Source organism: Vanellus vanellus, assembly GCF_965231255.1.
Source record: "Vanellus vanellus genome assembly, chromosome: 3".
Classification (NCBI taxonomy): domain Eukaryota; kingdom Metazoa; phylum Chordata; class Aves; order Charadriiformes; family Charadriidae; genus Vanellus; species Vanellus vanellus.
In genome coordinates, this window is record NC_138907.1 from 118,404,187 (window position 1) to 118,428,072 (window position 23,886).

Here is a 23,886-nt window from a genome sequence, read left to right on the forward strand (position 1 = left end):
GACAGAACTGCATTACCATTTCCACAGACATTTCAGGTTCCTACATTCTCACAGACAAGCCAGAGAAATACCATATCCTTGGTTGCCTCCTGCTATCTTGGTTGCTGTTCATGGCAGGTGATGTTTTTTACACTCAATCACACAAGTCTGTTAGGGTTAGGTGTTCATTGTCTAGCTTTGAGGTTGCCTTGCCCAAGCTATGATTCAGCCACGCTATTGCATGGCATATTGCACTGCATCTAGGTTCTCCTGGGATCACTCCCTCCTCTCTGGTTCTGCAGTTGGAACTTCAGCACCCAACTCATGTCCTAGACTTCAGTTTTCAGGCCTACAGGCTTAAACTCTTGGATTAGGCTTTCAGAAACCACTCTGATCATACTACTATAGGTGAAGAAGCCTTCATTGTGCAGCTAAAAGAAAAGGAATTAGGAAGGTGTGAGAGATACGTTAAATGCACAGACACAGGCACACAGGAGTCCCCACACAAGCCTGATCAGCCTTTTTCACAGGAGAAGGGGGAACCTGACTTGAAATAGAATGTTGTGATGTCTATGGCAGGGTTGGACTAGCTTGCTGGGAGATGAACCTCAGGTGCACCTCACATGCTTATTGTGCAACACAAGGACATGAACAATGAAAAACCTGATCACCATGGGCTGTAGGAAGCAATGCTCTGGACTGCATCCAATCCCTGCTCATGGACTAAAGGAATCCTACAAGGACAATCCTGGAAACAGTCAATCTTCAGAAACAGACTAGAGTTCAGCTGAAATGATCACAGCATGCTGCTAGGTGGGCCTCTGCCCTGACAGGACCTCACAGCAAACTTTTTTCATTAAAAGCAACCAGCCCTTCCACCATGCATGAAAGCCACAGGCTGAGGTTGAACCTGTTCTACTGATCCAGCCCCTGCCTCTCTCGAAAGGATTAGACAGACCGACAATAATTTGCTAACACAAAAGAACATAGAATATTGTCCTTCTGCTAGCAATCTTCAGTTCTGAACATTGATTTTGCCTCTTTCTGAACCCTTTATGATAGTCAGGGGAGAGCACAACCTGCATAGCTGAGCTTGATCGATACAAAGGCGTTCATTCCCCACAAAATTTGAATAGCGCACCTTTCACTACTAATTTACTTTTTACCAAGCGTACCTACTAAACAGGACAGCGTGTAGTGCAGTCCTCAGCTGTAACAGACAAAGACTGACAGATTTTTAATGCTGACTTACCTCTGTTGTCCACTCGGAGGGAAAGCACATAGAAGAGGAACATACTCTGTCCACTTGACGACCTAGCCCTTTCCCCTCAAGGTGCCGCAGCCTTCCGTTAGGAATGGCACTCCTTGTTCCCCACACTAAACATATATGAAACACTTCTCATACTGCTCCATGCCCTGCTAACCTGGGATTTTGTCATCATTTCCTACCTTTCTGCAAAAGCGAGGGAAAGTCAAGAGGCGTGACAATTCCTCCTCTTGTGTTGCAGTAGAAGGACAAATAGGGTACTCAGGAAAAGCATAGGGTGGTGCTATTCTTTGCCTTATTCTCTGAGCAAGTAAGATCTTAGAGACTGTTGTTCCAGATACTGAAGAAAAAGAAAAAAAAGGCCGTTCTGTAATGTATTGAGGAAATCAGTTATTTTTTGTAAGTTTAAAGGTAAATTACCAGGTGAGAACACTGTTATTCATTGCCAAATTAATCCCAGCTATGGGGAACAAACTAAACAGAGGGGCTGCCAGGGAAGGCAGTGGAAGGAAAGGGTGAAGGGCTTTTGGAGAGTAGGTTTATAGGTAGGAAACCTTGGGAAAGTGGCTGTGAATTATTCACGTCTGAAACATTTCTGGCCAGAGAAAGAGGCAGTCAAAGTACATTCGCAGCAACCACCTGTTGGACTTGCTGGTACAGCGCCGTGGTGGAGCAGGCAGACAGGGTTGACCCAGACGCTCTACAGAGGTTTGTCGTTTTCAGGCAGAGACAAACCCCAAAGCGCGGTGAAGGTGTAAAGCCACAGAACCTCTGCATTGCGAAGCATCCAAAGCACACAAGCCCTGCTCCTTTTACAAGCTGAGAGGTTGTCTGAATTTCATGTCGAAACACTACATTAAAAGGGTTTTATTATTCTCCATTAGACTTTTAATTCTTACAGGATTACAAACAGGAAACCTTGCAGGACAAGGGGAGTTACTAAACACATCCTCCTCTTCAATTATTTTTTTTTTATATCAATAATGGTGGCTTGTACTCTTTCAACAGGCCTCAGTGAAAGAACACCACACAATACTATTTAATAATTTCAGACTGAAAACCCCAATTAGTCTTGTGGTGTAAAGCCAAAGAACTAAGTGCCTCGTGTGCACGTGAAAAGGAAAATGTGTGTGAGAACCTTACCGGCCAAAATTACCTTGAAAGAATTCCAAATTACACCGAAATGCACCATGACAGTTCATCTTTACAGGAGAGAGAAGGAAATACTGTGGAGAAGCTGTGACAAAATTGCTCCCAGTCCAATGGGATATTTCTGCGCCAACAATGAATGCATTAGGAGTAACTGAGCAACACTGACAAAACAACACAAGCCGGGAAGTCGGAGGGATACTATTACTACCATCTGTGTTTTCTAAAATACTTGTTTGCTGTTAATATTTTGATTTTTATCTGTATCCTGTCATTTGTCTGATCTCTCCTCTCAAAGTAAAACTTCATAGGTCATATTCCTGGTCACGTGGGACATGGACAAGGCTGAGGGACTCAGCAACTTTTTTGCCTTGGTCTTCACTGGAAAGGGCTCTACCCACACCACCCAAGTTGCAGAAGGCAAAAGCAGGGACTATGAGAATGAGGAACTGCCCACTGTAGGAGAACACCACATTCAAGACCATCTGAGCAACCTGAAGGTGTACAAGTCCATGGGACCTGATAAAATCCATCCACAGGTCCTGAGGGAACTGGCAGATGAAGTTGCCAACCCACCCTCCATCACATTTGAGAAGTCGTGTCGGTCTGGTGAAGTTCCCACTGACTGGAAAAGGGGAAGTGTAACCCCCATTTTCAAAAAGGGAAAAAAGGAAGACCCGGGGAACTACAGGCCAGTCAGTCTCACCTCTGCGCCCCGCAAGATCATGGAGCAGATCCTCCTGGAAACTCTGCTAAGGCACATGGAAAACGAGGTGAGTGGTAGCAGCCAACACGGCTTCACCAAGGGCAAATTGTGCCTGACAAATCTGGTGGCCTTCTACAACAGGGTTACAGCGTTGGTGGGTAAGGGAAAAACAACTGACACCATCTACCTGAACTTGTGCAAAGCATTTGACACTGACCCATATGACATCCTGGTCTCTAAATTGAAGAAACATGGATTTGACGGATTGACCACTCAGTGAATAAGGAACTGGCTGGATGGCCACACTCAAAGAGTTGTGTTCAATGTCTCGATGTCCAAGTGGAAACTTGTTATGAATGCCATTTCTCAGGGGTCAGTACTGGGACTGGTGCTGTCTAACATCTTCGTCAGGGTAAACAAGCAAGTTTACCGACAACACCAAGTTGTGTGGTCCAGAGGGACCTGGACAGGCTTGACAGGTGAGACTGTGCAAACCTTATGAAGTTCAACAAGGCAAAGTGCAAGGTCCTGCATGTGGGTTGAGACAAGCCCAAGCCCAAATACAGGCTGGGCGGAGAATGGATTGCAAGCAGCCCTGAGGAGGACTTGGGGGTGTTGGTTGAGGAGAAGCTCAACATGAGCCAGCAATGTGCACCCACAGCCCAGAAAGCCGACCGTATCCTGGGCTGCGTCAAAAGAAGTGTGGCCAGCAGATCGAGGGAGGTGATTCTGTCCTTCTACTCCGCTCTTGTAAGACCCCACCTGGAGCTCTCAACATAAGGACATGGACCTGTTGGAGCAAGTCCAGAGGAGGGCAACGAAGATGATCAGAGGGCTGGAGCACCTCTCCTACGAAGACAGGCTGAGAGAGTTGGGGTTGTTCAGCCTGGAGAAGAGAAGGCTCCGGGGAGACCTTAATGGCAGCCTTCCAATGTCTGAAAAGCACCTACAGGAAAGGTGGAGGGAGACTCTTTATCAGGGAGTCTAGCGACAAGACAAGGGGTAACGGTTTTAAACTGAAAGAGGGTAGGGTTAGATTAGATACTACGAAGAAATTCTTTACTGTGAGGGTGGTGAGGCACTGGAACAGGTTGCCCAGAGAGGTTGCTTATAACCCATCCCTGGAGGTGTTCAAGGCCAGGTTGGATGGGGCTTTGAGCAACCTTGTCTAGTGGAAGGTGTCCCTGCCCATGGCAGAGGGGTTGGAACTGGATGATCTTTAAGGTCCCTTCCAACTCTTAACCGGTCTGTGAGTCTCTATTCAACTGTTCATCTTGTCTTTTTAATTTTCTAGGCATGGTAAGTCAGGGACAGGCTTAGCTCTCACTCACCTTCTCACCATCAACCAAGAGTTGGTAAGATTTCTCCATTTTTGAGACTGAGGTAGCGTGAAACATGCCCAGTCCTTAAATTATCCTTAAATGTTGTTTTGGAGACAGAGCACTAAGATATAAAAATGGAAACAAAGCATGTGCTTAATATAGCCAGAAGAGTCCAAAGTTAAACTTTAGGAAAAAAATAATGGTCATTGTTACATCACAGCCTGCCTTCCAAACTGTAAATGGTTACATTCTGCTATCACGCATCAAGTTTGTACAACTTCAAAATTGCTGCTGTCAAGTGTCATGAAGCACAAGAGGTAAATGCAGCATTTTCTCAGCTCCAAATTTGCTCATTGCTGTTGTTATAGAGTTTCTGATCTCAGTAGGGCTGCTGGGGAAGGTGCTGAGAGGCTTAAGTCTGCTCTCCTGACTTACCCCTAAGAGAAACTCGCCATAAGAAGCAGAACTGTCATTAGCATAATTTATTTTAAAAAAAAAAAAAAATCCTAATGCTCATGTAAGCAATCAGAGTATTTCTTTCCTTAGAGCTTGTATTACTATGAACATGCAACGTTGTTTCTTCCCGATGATTTATAGATGTCAGCAATGGTCCCTCCCCTCATGTGAGAAATGAAGCTGCCTGGGCACTCACAGCCAGCTCAGCCAAACAGACGTCACATTGTATCTTTCAAGCAACTGACTTCTTCAATAAAAAGGAGAAAGACACGAGTCCTACTGCAAACAGCCCAACTACATTCTCTACCATAAGGTCTTTACAAACAATCATAAGATAAAAGGTACATGTCCATTCTTATTCATTCAATTATTAATCTGTCCAATACTTTTACAATGGAATTACAAAAAGTAGGTGTGCTCTGTTCTATGTGTTTACAGAACGTAAAACTACCTCTAGGAGTGAATGAACGTACCAAGGACTGAATTCTTATACCACGTTCCTCCTGCAAGGAGGTGTTACCTAAAAAGATCTTACTGGTTTTGTTAAGTGTTTCTCAATACAGAAACACTCTGAAGTGAAAAGAAAAAATCAGTTACCATAGCATCTGAAGGACAGCACCTTGTAATTAACAGTTGCACTTTTCACTTAAATCCTGTTTACATTTAAGTGTGGACAAACACTGTCACTATTAAATCACTGTACTTCTCACAAGGTCCAATCTTAAGTATTGAAACGTTTTACATAGTTTGATTTTTATTCCCCATGAAAGACCGTTTAAAACAATCTATTCAACAGTACAGAAACAGTTTTACTAAGAGAACTGCAGACTTCATTAGCTATTACTGAGCTTCCAACCCCTTTATACCCCTTTTTGTACTTCTGTACAAAATCGGTACAAGTATCTCACAGAGATCTAACACTATGCTTTTCCTCAACACTTACAGTATCCAAAAAATAGTTTATTTTGCAATTGTAATCCATTTTTAACTTATTTACCCAAGAATGAGATTTCTTCAGTAGGTCATAACAGATGTAAATGATCTTGTGCTTCGTCCATCAATGACAAAAATCAAGTGTTTAGCAAAACATTTTCACACCACTAGCTGCATTTTCAATAACCCCGCTTTTGCTTTTCTTCTTTATCAAGAATAGCCTGTTTTAGACTCAAAGCAGCATCTTCAAACTGGGGGTTTATCTCTAGTACCTTCCTGAAATCTTTCATGGCCTCATCAAAGCATCCTGTCCCAAAAAAAAAAGAAAGGAAGAAAGGATTATCTTTCTGTAACTGCTCAAACTCACAAACCACAACTGAAGAATGACTCCTGATACTATCACTAACTAAAAGCAACAGCTGTACTTACTGGACCCACTACATTTGGATTCTCCAGGGGCCCAAGTGGGAGTCAAAAGTCTTCACAGCAAGAACAAGAGTGCCTATTTTTGAACCTAGAATGGGCTTAAGGCTCTATTCAGCCAGCTTATTCCAAGGGAAGGAGCAAAAAGGCCCATGCTCAGGCTACTAACAGCCCCTGGCTGCCTTAAACCCAGAACACAGGCAGGCTGCTTCCCAGCCGATGCCCTCGGTCTGGCTCCATTCTCCTCGTGCTCTCTGTAGTCCTTCCTGGGCCTTGACTTTGCAGTGGCCAAGCTCCAACAAAAGGAAGAGGGGTGTCATCTTCTTATGGCGTACTCAAAACTTGGGCAGCAAATCCCCCAGAGACAGCTGACAGCCCACCGCAAACCGAGGAGGCTGCGCACACTGCGGCTGCACCCACTTAAGTGATGCTCTCCGTTAGGTTTACCAGCAATGTTTGGAACTGGCTAGTCTTACCCCCAGTGCAGATTTTTCCTAAACTTGAAACTACAACTTTTTCCCCTATTTTTTTCCCTGAATAGCATCATTTCAAATGAGACAGCAGCACATGTGCACACAGGAATATCTAAACACACACACAGGGCAGCCTGGTGGCTGTAACGCCCTGCAATCGCTTGACAAAACCCTCTCTCTGTCTGCACCACCGATTTCTGGAGTGACGCCTTTCCCCCCCAGCGCCAGGAAGGTCCCTCCAGCTGTAGAGCTGCGGCTGCGGGTGACCCCGGGGATAGAACAGGACTCTCGGCCGCCTGTCAGCTCCCTGCCCCGCGGCCGCACTGAGGGGGGCCGGCGGGAAGCGCCGTGCCGGGGGCGGCTGAGGGGAAGATGAGAGGGTCAAGGCCCGCCGCTTGGCCCACAGGCCGCAAGCCCGGGTCGCCCTGCCCTGCCCCGGGTCATCCGGGGGGAGGGCCCCGCGTCAGGCGGCGCTGCCGTGAGCGACGGCGCGGCGGGGTCCCCGCGGCCCGGCCCGTACCGTACCCAGCCGGTAGAGCACCAGGCCCCGGTTGTAGTAGGGCACCTCGAAGCCGGGCTGGCACTCGATGGCGGCCGTGTAGTCCTCCACGGCGGCGGCGAACTCCACCCGAAAGTACCTGACCTGGCCCCGGTCGTTGAGGGCCGTGGCGAGGTCGCGGCCGGCGCTGGGCGGGAGAGAGACGAGAGCGGCCGTTAGGGCGGGGCCCGCCCCGCTCCCCCCCCGCCCCCCCTTCCCGCCCCGTACCCGCCGCCGGCGGGGCCCCGCGCGATGAAGCGGCTGTACAGCTCCTCCGCCGCCGACAGCCGCCGCGCCGCCAAATGCGCCTGCGCCGCCGCCAGCAGCTCCGCCGCCTCCTCCTCCCCCGCCATGGCGGCGCCGCCGCCGCCGGCAGTGACGTCAAGGCGGGGCGGGCGCGCCCTTACGTCACGGGCACGGCAGCGGGCGGCACGGCACGCGAGCGGCGCGGGGAGGCGTGATGGGGACGGACAAAGGGATGTGCTGGGTACACGGCCGCTACTCCCAACCCCCCCACAACCCCCCCCGCGGGTCCTGCTGGTGTCGCGCGGGGTGGCTTCTCCGACATGGTCACGGGTGACGTCACTGGTCTGGAATGACGACACTGGAATGACGACACTTGTATGTAATGACATCGTTGGCCCGGCCCTCTAATACACATTACGAAGGAAAAAAAAAAAAAAAAAGAAATATTGAGTAATATTTAGTATTTCCCCATAGAAAGTGGGGTTCATTCCTCCCTGGCCTCAGTTCGGCGGGCAGCGTTACTTGCCCCGAAAGACAGCGCAGCAGAGGTCTGGTGCGCTCCTCTCAAAGGAAGGTGCAGCCGGCGCGGCACGGGTCGTGGGCGCCGCCGAGCAGCGGCCGGAGCTGGGGAAGGGTCTCGGCGTGGGGCACTGCTGAGCAGAGGCTCACAGCCAGCCGTGAAACAGCATTCCTTAAACCGTGGTGTGGAACAAGGACGTCAGTTCAGCTCTTGAACTCCATTCAAGAGACAGCTGCTCTCTTCAAGCTACTTCGGAAAAGCAGCTCGTTACCAGAGGCCACTTTGAAAGTTCGTAGAGGTTTCCTCTACCTGGCTGAAGGCATCACCAGTGCCCAAGAACGCAGACGCAGACCAGGGGCACCGATTGCTAAATGCTGGCAAAGCCCTTTATTGCCATGGGGGGTTTCAACACACTTTGCAAAAGAAAACAGCACAGGCGTATGCCTAAACTGGTACAGTCGCCCTGGTGAAACAGTAGTAGAAAAACATATACACTAGTATTGTCACAACTACTGTGGCATTATTTCAGTTCAGGAATTACTTCCTTCCAAAAATTGTGAATTTTGAGAAGACCCAATAATTTCCTATGGAATTACAAAAAAAAAAAAAAACCACACCAACACAAGAAAATGGAGCTTGCTCAGACTAAAACACATTAAGCGTTCAGTTCAGTTCATGTGGTTTTGAAACTAGGCGCCATTTACAATTAGAAAATAATGCTTTTATCTTAAAACTTTGTAAAGCAATGTAACAAAAAAAAAATTGTCTATTTACACAGTCGTTTCTCAAGATAAACAGATCCAGTAAAGGTTTCTGTTGTGGGGTTTTGGGTTGTTATTTTTTTAAATTTTTCTCTAATAGCGGCACTATCTGTTAAAATACAGTACCCGAGTTGTATTTTAAAATATAGTACATCTGCAATATTTAAGAGAGTATTTTTAGGAGATATAACAAGTATATAAACAGTCCTTTATCCTCTGCTATGCTGTACTGTGGCACAGAGGACAGAAGTTATAATTGCTTGCTTCTTTGGCTTTCATGCAATGCTTACATACGCTGCACATCCAGAATCTATACTCTAGGATAGGCTCTCCTGTTGCAACACATACAGGAAGTTTCCCATCTTCACTATTTAAAAAAAAAAAAAAAAAAAAGTGTAAATAAAGCTGAAAGAATAAAAACATTGGTTTTAAAATAGAAACAAAGACTTGTTTTGTAGAAATATGCAAAACAGCATAAATACTTAATTGTGTGCCTACAGCTAGTTCCAAAACTTGAGATGCTCATCTGTAAAATGCTGCTGCTTCTCTATTCAGACGTGCAACACTTCTTCATTAGAAGTTATTAAATCATGTAACACTTCAACTGTTAACACAGCCAAGTATGTAAATCTTCACACAACAGAATGCACACCCCCAGAACCGTACAGTTAACAGATCAGGACCAGCAGATGCAAAAGACAAGCAAAGCAGCAGTGAAGGCCATATAAAGGTATGGTCCAATCAGACACCTGCACAGTACTATTATGTTTATTCCTCTGAAGAGTCAACATGAAAGCCACTAGTGAGATTCAGTACATCTGCACAGTAAAATCAAACCAGACAGGTTAAAATCCTATTCATTAAAAAGAAAATTGATTCACAGTCAATTTCCATACTCTCAAATTCCATGCTGTTAGCAGGAAATGTGTCAAAAGACACCATTGTGGCTACAGCCGCTCCAAGGACTTACCCCCTTGAGTGCTCCCTTCATATTCTAATTCTTTCACTTGACATATTCATCTTCTCACACCATGTAGATTTAAGTAATTCACTAAACACTAGGGACTTACTGGTTAATAATGGTAAAACATTCACTAGTTGACATTTGAATCACACCACACTGGTGATGCAAACAGTAACAATATTACTTTAATGGCACATGACACCTTATCAAAGGTCCTAAAGCTCCTGTGCTCTGCCAACATGCATTTCAAATTAAGATGAAGTTACATCTTTATACCCAGTTCCTGGAATAGTCAGTGTCTATTGTCCCAAATAAAATTGTGTTGTATTACCCCTTCTGCAAACTGGACAACACCTGCGTCATTCTTGCCCCATATTTGGTTTAAGCAGCAAAGCACCTAATTAACTCGGTCCAACAAAACCTGCTAAAACCCAAAATACAAAGAATAGCAGAAAAAACACACTAATATTATTACGGTATCATATAAATATAAACCCACCTCTCAAGAACATCATCCAGATCAGATTTTTTGTTATACCTCAGACAATGTCTTGTGAATATCTCTAGAGCAAGGTCTTCATACTGTTGCCTCTGCTCTGGCCTAAGAGCTTCCAAGGACTCTAGTTTAACAAAAGCTTTTGAACAAATATCAAATGCTCTGTTTGCACATGCACAGAGAGCCAAAAGGGAATAGATTTCCACTGCAGGGATAATGTCTTCATAATCTCGCAAATGAAGAGCTAAGAAATGAAAAGAAAAAATTCCAAGGAAATTATTACTTGTCTTCTGAGAACTGCAAGCATCTGTATGAAATATTTGCTGCTAGTAGACAGTATTAATCTTACAAATTGGACACAGTCTTGACATTGAACTAATGTCTTTTCATTGACATGACTGTGACGCATGGGTGGTTCAACACCTTTTAAAAATAAGTAAAAATACGGAGATTTGACTAGGAAATGAAAGCATCGTTTTGAGACACTTTTTCTTTTCTTTTCTACAACATGTTAGAAGTAGTTGAAATGGACGTTAATTACTTGGACAAAGTACAGGGCACTATTTGCTTCTCTAACTTCCACAATTTTTTTTATGAAGCTCTACAGGGAGGTGTGATACGAATTCAGGCATGCCATATAATTTAAAGAAACAAAACAGACAACAGAACATCTACAGAGATTGTCCAATTTAACCAGTTAATATTTGCTAAGTTAGATTTGCATTGTCTCCAAGAAAATACTTTCCAGGTATGTTAACTACAGCCACATTCAATTCATTATACGGTTTTGTTTTAAATTCCATGAATCTAGCAAGAATAGAAAAATGTGCCAGCTATAAATAAAATTATGTGCTGTGCAGGTGTGTAAGATTAGAACAGTTTCTTTACAGGGTTACAAATGAAGTCGTACCTGTTTTAAGTGCTGCATCTACAGAACCTTTATAGAGCTGTCTTTGTGCAAGTATGAAAAAGTGATATGCCTCGGCTCCTCGCCAGGCATTGTCTGCAAAGCGATTAGTTGAAGAAAGAACATCTTCTTCTAGCAAACCAGCCAAAGCTGAAGCAGTCTGAAAACAAAGCAGTATCACAAGCAATTTTTATACAGAACAGATACAACGGGAAATTAGGATATATGAAAAGAACTTTTCTGTACTTGCTGATTATACCACTCTGTGTTAACTAGGGAAAATATAAATACGTGGACCTAAAGTGAACATTGTTAGATATTTTATACAGTGCATAGGCAGAACATGTGGTGCATATTTTCAAAGATAAATATCATATACATGTGTACAAATATATTCTGTCCACATCTGCAGACTGGTTCATAGTTTGGATTAACATTGCATTTCAACACCAGATCTCTTAAAACTTTGTTTAAACTATTTCATTTGTGCATATGAAGATGAAAGTGTCAGCTGAAAAAAAAATTCTTCCATTTGCTTCCCCCATATCTGGAGCCATCACCATGCTAAATTACAGCCAAAATAACTTAATCTAATCACAGATCTCTCTTTGGGATTGATACTTACTCCTAAATGACAGGAAAGTGAAAGTCTCGCAGGAAAAAAAAAAATCTAGAGCTTCTTAGTATGATTTTCATTGTTATAGTGAAAACATTAAGAAAAACATATTAAACCGAGGAAGCAAAGTATGTATTAATACACATGATCTAAATGTTTTAAAATAATAGTTTAAACAGTATGTTTTCCTGGAAGACTTGCTTTAAGGAAAGCTTTGCTCCTAGCAAGAAAAAGCATTATTAAAAAGACATAATAGCCTCATATGAAGATAGCTTTATTTATTCTGACTAGGTAGCACACACCAGAATTCGGAAAAAATAATAAAAAAAATAAAAAAAAAAAAAGAAAAAACACACTCTACCTCTGAACTTTTTCCTTTAACTTTTCCCCTTTGTGCATTTTGCATTTGTTCATGGCACTGTTCTATAAGTAAGGCTGATAATACATAAAGCTTTTTAACTCGCAAAGGCTTTGTCCTTTTCTTTGCCTCTTCATCTGCAATCTTAAGAAACAAAACCAAGGAATTTAATGTAGATTTAAAAAAAAAAAAATATTAGAAGAGTCACTTAATTCTCTTGGACAATTGCATGCTTGTACAAACCTAGGAAATCATGCCAAAAAACGATTCTGCATTTGAATGTAATAATTTAGACTGCAAACAGAGCTATAAATGAAAATGTCAAAGTGAGGAATTCACATTATTCTATATTTATTTAGCTAACGTTTATAAAGCCAGATTCTTGGGAAGGATAAATCAGTGTAACCATGTATAAGTCTATTGAGTTAATATAAAAATAAACTAAAAAATAGTGATTTTTAAACACTGAAGTTTAAGAAATACATAGCTTTCAATAAGGCCTGGTGGTTTTCCCAGAAAAGAAGAATGGCTTTTGAAAATAACATATATATATATATATATATATTTTACTATAAATATTTGCTGTAAAAATTACAAATCACTCTTACGGACTTTATAAGCTATGTACAGAAATCCCTGCAGCCAAACCAAATCTAAGCAACATCTTTACCTTAAAAGCCCACCACAGCAGTTTCTAATTGAAGGTACCAATTAAAGAATACCAAAACTTAACTTCTAGTTAATGATGTTGCTATTTTTAAAAATAAAGGAGATTAATCCACACAACTTATAAAATAATGTGGACATTGCAGCCAGGCCAGTCTGCTATACTGCTTTACTAGGCAATGCAGGGCAATGGGACCTTTTCTGAGGTGCAGTTCATCTTATTCTGAAGTGAAAGTCTCACAATACATCTGGTGACTTCTGTCCTGACAGTCTCCCCTCTGCTGGCTACAGAGTCATCCAGGATAACTGTTTCAGATACCTGAACTCAGGAGCTGGATTCATCTTTCCAGTACGCTGTATAATGACATCTGCTTATTGCTTGGACATTGTTAACACTAAAATAACCCCAAGAAAATCAAAGTAGCATGGAATTAATAACAGCTAGTCCAAAACCCCAGTTATTTGACGTAAAAATAAAATTTGCAATACCTTGAACATGAGCTTAGCAGCTTCAAAGAAATAATTGGCTTTACGATAGAGTTCTATAGCATCAAGGATTTTATTCTTTTCCAGCAAATGACTTGCATATCTGGCTAACAAGGATCCAATCTCTTTCATATTGTGATCTTTAGCCAGCTCCACAGCTTTATTCCACTAGAAATGAAAGCAGACAATTACAAACCTCATTTTTTTCAAATACATTCTCAGAACAAGCTGGTTATCCACAAATAGTCTGCAACATTTGTGTGCAATACTTCACCACCATTTAGAACCAGGCTACTATAAAATTAAAGTAAAAAGCAAGAGAATACAAATGCTAACATCATTGCCAATCATGTGATACAGCAGGCCTGTGAAATAAATGCTGGACCTCTGTCCAAAACCACATACAAAGCAGTTGCTTCTGCTTTGGTAAAAGACTTGCAAAATCATTTCATTGCTGCTCATAGCTAGACACGTGGATTTCAACACTTCTGATATTACTAAAACCCAGACTCTCAAAAGCATGCGTAAAAGAGGACTTCCAGCTCATAAGCTTAAGGCACAAACAATAACACTTTACTTAACCTTCTATACACCTTATTTTGTCGGTGAATTTTCCTCATCTTCAACAGTTTGGCTACTGTGTTTGCTCCCAGATCAAAAGTTTGGCAGGACTGAGAAACTTAGCTGAATCTTATACCTAATAGCCCTTCAGATACATAAATTATGAAATTGTTCACATAAAGACAGCACTAGCCAGTCCTGCCATTCCCATACATCAAGCTCCTTATAGCCATGCTCAGTTTCTGTCTTACTTGTGCTGACACAGACATTTGCACAGGTAAACCATACTGGGGAACAGCTCTAGCTGTAAACATATAGATCATTTTTCAGATCAGTTCTTTTCCAGCTACATCCTAACGCACCCACAAATACATTTGCATCTGTACAAGGAAGGAGGGGGATGTGGAAAATGAGCAGCCAGAAGCTCTCCAGCCTTCTTCCCCATCCATCAGGAGGCAGCACAGCCCGGCTCTACAATGGCCACAAATGTCTATATGCTGAGCATGCCTACCACACGCACACGCAGAAGTAGCACTGCTGCATATAGCTTTGTCCCTTCAATGGTCTAATTCTAATTTCAGATAACTGGCTTAAGCACTGAAGTATGACTTTTCCAGAAATCATGACGAATCATCAGACACTTCACAAGGATTTGTATTTAACTGGGCATTAGGATAGAAATCTCACTGTTAAATTGGTACCGGTAAAGCTGATTATCTAATGCTGTTTCACCTGGTTGAGATGTACGCAGGTATCTACCGCATCCTTTGGTCGATTGCATTTCAGAAAGGCTGACACAGCTTGTTCACACATCCCCACTCTTACAAACATATAAGCTATATCCTGCAAAAAGCATCAGCATCGTGTTAAATTCACTTTGAGGTTTTTAATATGTTGCATAGCAGCTGCAATGCTATTATATTCTTGTTTAATTTAATTCCAAGAAGTTGGGGGAAGGGGGTTGTTTGCTTCATGGATTCTGTGAAGACACCACACCCTGTTGTAAATCTTTAGAACATTGTGCTACTTCCACACACTGCTTCTAAATTAAAAAGCTATTTAAAAATTTTTCTTTCAAGTGAAATCATACTATAAGGACTCTGTTCTTACGATTTAGAGTATTTCACAAAACTTCACTATTAGGAAGAGGTTAAAAAGAAAGTGCTATGTCTTGCTTTGTTCAAACAACTGAAAATGACATTAAATGAGCATGTTTTGCATTTTTCAAGCATTTTGGATTAATCATAGCATAGTTTTAAATTAGTTATCGCTTAGTAAGTCATTTCAGGCTATACCACCTACTTTCCCTCCTTTCACCAGAGTATCTTCGATTTTCATTGTACATTAACGTTCCCACCAGAGCTACCATATGAGAAGTTAAACCAGGGATAGCAATCAGGAAGAATTTGGGACAAAAAAAAAAAAAACAGTGTAGACTAAATGACAAAATGGAAGCTAAACTAAGTGTTCAACCATGAGGAGCGACTTCTCAGTGAAGCATAGCTATTTTAGAGAGAAATGCCACAATTTGAGGGTGGAAGCAGTGAATGATGACTTAGCCATGTGGCCATAAAGCGTGATGAATAATCAGGTCTTTATGGGGAACCTGGACAGTAAGGGAAAGGAGGAATGATGGAGTATGAAAACAACAGCAGTACTGGAGATCAATACCAAAGTAACACCATCATATTTATGTGAGTAGGTCACACACTGCGTTCTTTCCCTCTTTCTTTCTTAACCCTCCCAAGATGGGAAATTTTGAATAAATAGCTGAGCATAAGACAATGAAAAGTAAAGGTACTTTTTGCTTACAGGGAGCAATTTATTATTCTCTGGAAGTGAGTTAGCTAGATTCTCCAGTCCTTGGTAGTCCTCTAGCATGTAGTAACATTCAGCTAAACGTTCCTGGTTTCGTCCTTGTACATAATACTGTACAGCATTTAACCTAATAAGAAAAAAAAATGTGGTGGCTTCTGATACATAAACACAAGTGCAGCTTCTCATTGTGCAAGTCTTTTGCATTTGTAAATTTAAAACGACATTATTTTAAATAGGTAACTTGGCTTGAGAGAGCTTCTGTACTTAGAATTTCACTGTTTTTCTGAAATGCACCGTTTTAATTTTCAGAGATACTGAAGCAGTAGCAAGACTGATTCTCTGACTAGCATAAGGTTGGGAAGTCAAGGAACCTTAAAACTGTATTCCCACATCTGCACAGGTCACGGCAAATACTGCACAACAACTTACAACTAAACTTTCAGAAAAGGGCTTTATCGTTGTGCCTCCATATTTTAAAACAAAAGCATTAAGATCTCCAAGACCATTCTCCAAAGTTATCTAAAGCATCTAAAAATCAACTTTTAAAATCTAATCACAAGTTTTCAACTGCTTTGGGACCCATGCTCCTTGTGATAATATAATTTGGGTAATTGTAATACATACTGGAGCTGTGGAACTCTATGACACAGCGTTCTGGATGCTGAAAGTTTACATGGGCTTAGAAGGCAACAAGAAAAATGCATGGAAGAAAATTTATCTGTAAGTTACTAGCTATGAAGACATCAGTTCTGGCTTAGTAAGTACTTGACTGCAAAATGTGTTCTAGAGATAAACCATTACATGCAAGCACTGTTCTTAAAAATCTTCCTTGAGTGCCCAGTTTGGGCAATAGCTGGAGACAGATCCAAGTCAGAGAGAACTCTGGACCTTTTCAAATATCTGTTAGTTTAAGCATTCTAGAAAGTTTGTGGTTAATTTTGAAATTTGCTGATGTTTAACAACTCTCTCCTACTTTTCTTTAATACTTTCTATATGTATTTCTATATTTTTATATAGCCTAATACAACTGCATAGGTATTTCTCCCCCACCACCCCACCCCCCACAGCCCCCCATCTCCCCTTTGAAGCAAACAAGACTTATAGCAAAACTGAGATTTTTATCACTTTCATTCTTTAGATAGTTGATCAACAGCTCTCTCTTTAAAGGTACACACAGTGATGGAACTATAAAGGTCTAAGCTAAATCTCATCATTCCAAAATCATAGAATCATAGAATGGTTTAGGTTGGAAAGGACTTTGAAGATCATCGTGTTCCAACCACCCTGACATGGGCAGGGACACCTCCCACTAGACCAGGTTGCCCAAGGCCACGTCCAGCCTGGCCTTGAACACCTCCAGGGATGGGGCCTCAACAACCTCTCTGGCCAACCTGTTCCAGTGCCTTACCACCCTCAAAGTGAAAAACTTCTTCCTAATGTTCAATCTGAACCTGCCCTCTTCCAGTTTAAAGCCATTCCCCCTCGTCCTATCGCTACATGCCCTAGTAAAAAGTCCTTCCCCAGTTCTCCTGTAGGCCCCCTTTAGGTACTGGAAGGCTGCAATAAGATCTCCCTTCTCTTCTCCAGGCTGAACAGCCCCAACTCTTTCAGCCTCTCCTCATAGGAGAGGTGCTTTAGTCCTTGGATCATCCTCGTGGCTTTCCTCTGGACACGCTCCAGCAGGCCCATGTCCTTCTTTATTATTGCATATATATTGCATCCTGACTTTCCTGATGTCCGTCCCTCCTCACAAATCAAGTCTTGTCATCAGTTTTATCATTTCCTTTGTAGTTTCCTTCTTACTAGGTTCTCTACAGGACATACCATTTCTGACGGTCTGCAAAATAATCTCCAATAGCATTGTGCGCTTGTTCAAGAAGGGCATCATCTGAATCACCTGAGCCAGTTTTCAATAGCTGCAATACTCGAAACCAATCTCCCAGTTTTATCCGCAGCCCAATAGCAAGATCTCTAACATAAAGAGAAAATAGCAGGAAAAAGTCAAAGACAATAAAATAGCTAACAAAAATCTTGAGAAAAGCATCCAAAAGTATTTTCATGTTCATAACCTACAATGCAGGTATCACAATGATCCTGGATAGCTTGTTTACAATTAAAACAGTATTCAATAAAAGCAAATGCTCAGAGAGCTCACAGGTTATACTGTACGTATGCACTTCCCTGTGAGCCACACTGCTGTGTGAGCAGTTAAATAAGCAGCTGGTGAGAAGTTGGACAGTGTCTCCTTCAGGTTTCCTCTTACTCTGTATGCCATTCTTTATCTTTCACTGCTGACTGCTACAATAGATGGCAGCAGCTGCAAAAGGCTAAAACCAGAAGAGAGATGAGGGGAAAGGTGAAGGAGCAAAGAATATGAACAACAGAAGCAAGCACTGAGGTGTAATAAAATGGGTTTCAGAGACTTCTCTTTCAGATTCAGGATGACTTTGGATAAAAGGAAAGACTGCTCTGAGTCTGTCCTCCTTTTATAATTCATGCATACATATGACCTGCCGTGTCTCTGGCATGTTTTTTCTACCATATAATTACTTCTATACAAAGTAACATAGAATTCTTTTCTGCAGGTGCATAGAAAATAAATGGGAGAGATATATACACTTCTTCTAAAAATTCCCTAAACTTACAAGTGAGTTAAGGAAGGCAATAGCAAGTCAGTACAGTCAGCTAAATAAAAGCATCTATCTACAAAATTCAAAATTGTATTTGAAAAAGCCTGATTTGTGGCAGATCCTTATCAAGATTTTTCTGGTGGTGAGGAGACACATAAGGTCAATACAGAATTCCCATATTCTTTTAGCTGGAGAGTAAGATGCTCTACCATTGAAGAAACCATTAAATGTAATCCTATAACGGCAAAATTTCTCTTCGGCCACGTGGAAAGGAATATGCCATATCTAAAAATCGGTGTTGGAGTGTGACTGAAGTGCTTGTGAGGCAGTCATCCACCTCTCCAAACTAGCGTGCTTTCATGGGCTAATTAATTGCATGCAACAAAGTTTTCCATTAACAGGCTCTAAGGCACATCTCTCCCCAGCTCCTGCCTTCCCTGCCTCCTCCTTACTGGGGAAGAGGAAGGTTCCTCATTCTTACAGCATGAAAGAATTTTTTCTTCTCTGTCCTTCCCCACTTTTTTTAATGGCTCACATTAATCAAAGGTTAAAAATTTGACATGTGCATAAGTGATTCATGCTTCTCCATGCTTGACCACCACCTACAGGCTACATTGTACAACTGCTGCTTATTATTTCTCATTATCCTTTTTCAGTACAGTGCTCTAGCTAATTACTGAGTGTTAATTTATATTTCCCAGTAATACTTTAATTTTCTTTTGTTTGTTTTCCTTCCTGAGCAAAAATTCCATTTCCACAATTTCATCCAGAGTCCTTCCCCTCTCTCCAGAGATTACAGTTCATTAAAAACTATGTTGTTTGTATACGTAATTGGAAAGAATGTGTACTTGGCTACTAGCTAAGAACAACACTACATAAATTAAACATTAGTTAAGATTGTTTGTTTGTATTTTTGGAATTCCAGTTGAAATAGTGACAAAATACTTGCGAAAACATCTATGAAACGCAGCACTACCTAGAGCAGCTGAGGTTTTGCAAACTGTTTGGAATGCGCTGGTTTACATATAGAATTGGTTATCTATGGATACAACAAAATTCTCTCCATCTGATCCTTTTCTGTCTTTCCAGAAACTGGTAAAGGGTATTCAGTGCTAAAACAGCCATTCCTTATTAATGCAAGCATTTTTTTTTCCAGACTTTTTTATTTGCTGCTGAGATGATCCATGCAATTACCTTCTGTCCATATCCAGATACATTCTTTCAGCTTCTTCAAATCTGCTAAAATAGGCTGCCACTTCTGCTTGCTTCATTGACTCGCTCTGCAGGTTGCCTAGACGCTTCACAAATTTAATACCTTGATAATCTTTGCAACGTACAAAAGCTTGTTCAGCAGTCTGCAGATCCAGCTTCTGAAGAGCAGCTTCAGCCAGGAGACGCCTGTGTGAAAAACAAACGTGATAGATGGAAAAGCAGTTATAAAGTAAATTAAATGAAGATCCATTTAACTATCATTATTTAAAGAAGACATTCAAGTTACTAAAATTGTATTGTTTACTAACTAATCTTAATTCAGTTGTAGGTTTGTCTCCAGTACATTCTGTGATCTATCCAGTACTTGCTCAGGGAAAGATGTTCAAATAATTGCTAATATTCTTTTGTTCACCTGTTCAAATGGACACTGGCTTGGGAGAAATGGGCAAGGTTTGAGTATTACAGTTGTCCTATGTGAAATGTGTTGCTGGTCTCAATGCAGTTCACAGAATCACAGAATGGTCAGGGTTGGAAGGGACCTCTGGAGATCATCTAGTCCAACCCCCCTGACAGAGCAGGGTCACCTACAGCAGTTGCACAGGATGGCATCCCGGTGGGTTTTGAATGTCTCCAGAGTCAGAAACTCCACAACCTCTCTGGGCAGCCTGTGACAGTGCTCTGCCACCCTCAAAGTAAAGAAGTTCCTCTATTCCTTTAAATAGAACTTCCTATGTTCAAGTTTGTGCCCATTACCTCTTGTCCTATCACTGGGCACCACTGAAAAAAGACTGTTCCCATCCCCCTGGCACCCTCCCTTTAAGTATTTGTAAGCATTGACAAGATGCCCCCCCCAGTCTTCTCTTCTCCAGACTAAAAAGACCCAAGTCAACCTTGTAGTGGTACTGCCCCATTGGTTAGTTCTGCAAATAGAGAATTTTTACTTTCAGGCCAACCTATGTCCATCAGGTGCTTGAATAAGCTCTAGAACTTTCTGCAAAAATAAGGCTAGGTAAATTTAGACTGGCTGATTGACATTGTGAAACAAAGTCAGTGCAGTAAGGCACTGACAAATCCAGTAATATTATTACTGTATTCAGTGCCATAAGCCATGCTTAGGTACTATCAACTCAGTAATTTTGAATCCATTTGAGAAGGTTAGTATCACTTCAACTCAAGTGCTCATCACTGACACCAATGAAACTAAGAGAAAAACAGTACGGCAAATTTAACATCCAATACTGCAAGAAATCAGTCAGCTTCAAAACACAGCCAAAATTACTAAAGAAAGGTACAGACAGAAACAATCTCCAGAGACTTAAAGAGAATTGGCATCATTCAACAAGTAACTTGAAAAGTCAGCAGCAGAAACTTCCTTGACATTAAATTATCTACTAAGGCATTTACTCTTCCAGCCCTTATGACATGGTACATTAAATAGATTTCCAGAACTCCTGTTTTCACAGGTTTACTCTTACATATTTGCTGTGCAGGCTTTTCAAGTTTAGTTTAATAGATGAGTCCATGTTTAGTTTAAACATTCCAACATCTCCTTTTCTCAGATTACTTCTTAGAGGCTGCATGATAACACGATTAATGTACCCAGTCCTTCTCATTTTTGTCCTTTATGGCCTGTTCAAAGTGCTACAAGGTTATTCAGCTACTCTTGTTATCAGTCTAATTTGTTCCATTTACTGGGTTTTAAACTCTTCGTCAGCAAGGTTCAATAGAAAATATAAAAATAAATAAATACTCTCTCAACTTATGACCAATTTGAATTTTAGTTTAACCAACTTAAAGTTAGCTTTCTGCCAGCTTTTTCATTTCCTTTAGATTTGCCCCTAAAAGCAGGCAGCACTCCATTTTGGGGCTAATGCAGCATAGAGCAAAAAGGTGTCCTGAGCCCTTTATACCCACTACTGCGACACACACAGCATTGCCTTCCATTCTACGTACTATGACATTAATAAAATCAGAGAGTTTCAATTTAACAACAGCCCACTTTTTGGGGGTTCAAGAACTAGGAGCCTGAGGAAGCACTGGCCCCAAGTTCTTTTTTAAGATGGCTGCTGAGGAGTCTTAAACACTTGCTTAACATCTCCCAAAACATGAATTCTCAAAAGCTCAGGAACAGAAAACTCACTTTCTTGCATTCTGGGAAATCATAACGCCACACAGCTCGAAACTGCCCAAACACACCAATTGCAACAGACGTGGGAAGCCAGGCTAGCAGGGGACTGCGAGGCTGTCCTTGGGCCTTCCCTCAACGCTGTGATGCTCCTTCAGAGGCGATTCAGCCCAATGGAGAGACATTCTCAGAATAGCAGCCCTCCAGATTGTAGCTGAGCGCTGTTACCTTATTTTTTTTTTTTTTCTTAAAAGATTCTGTTTAAAGTGTATACTGCTTTGGCTGGTTTTGATTTCTGGTTTTGTACTTTAATACTAGATCTGTCTGAACAGGAAAAGAATACAAAACAACACAAATTTAAACATAGTTGGTTTATAAAGAGATTTTACCAAAGTCTGGGATGTGGATTGTCTTCTATGAATTGTGAAGATTCCTCAATGCCAACTTTTTCAATCAATGCTCGACTGTCTCGTAATGACCGGATCTCAAAATTGATGATGTAATCTTTGTTAGGATGTTCAGGATTCTAACATAATGGATAAAGAAACATCATTTTATTCCATGTCACCTTTATTTTCACCCAACTGTTCTACTGTTCAAATCATTAAGACAGACACCAACTTTTCCTACAAAATAAAATTAATTATTCTTACCTTTAATATTTCATCCAGAAGAACAGATTTGATTTCTAAATCTTCAAAGTTGCAAATATATCCAGAAGTTTGTATAGGTTCCTTAAAGTTAAATAAGTTACAAAGCAATGAACTTGTATTCTGTCCGATAAAATCCTACACAAATCTGTTAGATGTACAGGAAGAGACTTTCTTCTCCAAACTAGGATTTAATTGCATTTCCAACAGGAAACATACTAAAATCTTTAACATTATTAACAATCCCATATACACAATCATAAATAAAAATTCTCATGTTTTCTATAACTAAATTACGAGAAAGAAAGGAACACCTGCCAATATTTAGATTCAACTGAAATGAGTTTTACAAATATCTTTACTAAAATTGAGTTTATATAGACCATAGAAAAAATATACTCCTGAAAACATCTCATATATTTCAGAAAAATACGACAGCAGTTTTATCTTTCCAGGACTGATAGTTCATTTTACTATTTTGTTCCTAAACAACACTCCCACATTAGAGCTGACAAGATTGAGACTTCCAGAAGCAAGGTTATTTATATAAATGCTTGCCTAATTGAACAGTAAGCACAAGAATAATACTATTCAACACTGAGCCATTAACTTAAAAGCAAATTTGTAAAATGAGTAGTTTACATATGTTAATATTTACCTCTGGATCCAAGTTTCTGAAAACATACATTCTTGTTTTCTCCATCATTGCAAACAAATCTGGGTTATCTTTGGCCCATTTCATATCCCAAACATCTTTGCGTTCCAGTTTCAGCTGCTCACCTATCACTTGCTGTCCTGTACTGTCTACTACCCGTGTATCCAAGTCAAAAAATGTCAAAACACCTGAAAGGTCTATGACAGCAACACGACTACAGAAAAACAAAAGGAAGAAAAAAATAAGACAGCTCAATAATACTAATCAAGGTTTTAAACATGAAATTTCCCCTCTAATCTAATACCAGTATAATTCCATAGATTCAGGGAGATGCAAGCGATTTTCATTTATCTGCACAGCGGAGAGAGACCAGAAACATAGAAGTTTTTCATCCACTCATACAGGATCTGGCCCTGCAAAGGTTCTGAAATATGCCCATTTTTCATCCAGCATTTTGAAGATCCTTAGTACTTCAGATATCAAGTTGAATAAATTGCAGGTTCTGCCCCTCACCAAACTTTTCTTGACAGAGCCTAAAATTAACAACTGAACAGAATCATTTTTCATTATTTACTAGGAGGCAATGAAGCAGATTCTTAAATGAAAAAGACAGTGCAGTGATGCAGACTGTTAATCTCTAAAACAGGATTTCTTATATTCCTACAAACGGGGTTTTTTGTTGTTGGGGGTTTTTTTTGTTTGGGTTTTGGTTTGGTTTTTTTTTTTTTTTTTTTTTTTTTTTTTTTACAGAAAATATTAAGTATAATCCAAATAATCTTTGAAGCAATTTAAAATACAGGAAAAATACAATTTCTAAAGGGTAACATTTGAAAATTTCCAGTTACATAGGTCTTCAGTGAATTACAGTAGCCTGTATTTACTACAATGCCACTTTAAAAGCATTTCTAAATATTGAAAGACATTTAGACACCCGTAATCCCTATTATAATTTCAAAAGCATTTTAGAAA

At 40.9% G+C, this 23,886-nt stretch overlaps 2 protein-coding genes across 3 annotated transcripts in view; both read right to left on the reverse strand.

Moving 5' to 3' along the window:
* Positions 1–4,890: 4,890 nt before the first annotated feature.
* TTC32 (tetratricopeptide repeat domain 32) lies at positions 4,891–7,607 on the reverse strand. The gene is made up of 3 exons (XM_082480663.1): positions 7,475–7,607; positions 7,234–7,394; positions 4,891–6,119 (listed from the first exon to the last, which is right to left on the reverse strand). The coding sequence occupies exons 1-3, from the start codon at positions 7,597–7,599 to the stop codon at positions 5,992–5,994; spliced, it is 414 nt and encodes a 137-aa protein (XP_082336789.1). The 5' UTR covers positions 7,600–7,607; the 3' UTR covers positions 4,891–5,991.
* Positions 7,608–8,249: 642 nt separating this feature from the next.
* Positions 8,250–23,886, reverse strand: part of WDR35 (WD repeat domain 35) — a gene marked incomplete at its 5' end in the record, with an annotated part of 44,636 nt that continues 28,999 nt past the window's right edge. For both annotated transcript variants that reach the window (XM_082481084.1, XM_082481085.1), the window contains 12 exons: positions 8,250–9,140; positions 10,237–10,477; positions 11,144–11,300; positions 12,118–12,258; positions 13,270–13,434; positions 14,560–14,670; positions 15,640–15,772; positions 17,470–17,616; positions 19,470–19,673; positions 22,002–22,138; positions 22,266–22,346; positions 22,921–23,131. In XM_082481084.1, coding sequence (XP_082337210.1) covers positions 8,993–9,140; positions 10,237–10,477; positions 11,144–11,300; positions 12,118–12,258; positions 13,270–13,434; positions 14,560–14,670; positions 15,640–15,772; positions 17,470–17,616; positions 19,470–19,673; positions 22,002–22,138; positions 22,266–22,346; positions 22,921–23,131 — 1,876 coding nt within the window. In that variant the 3' untranslated portion in view covers positions 8,250–8,992. The remainder of the gene's footprint in view (positions 9,141–10,236; positions 10,478–11,143; positions 11,301–12,117; positions 12,259–13,269; positions 13,435–14,559; positions 14,671–15,639; positions 15,773–17,469; positions 17,617–19,469; positions 19,674–22,001; positions 22,139–22,265; positions 22,347–22,920; positions 23,132–23,886) is intronic.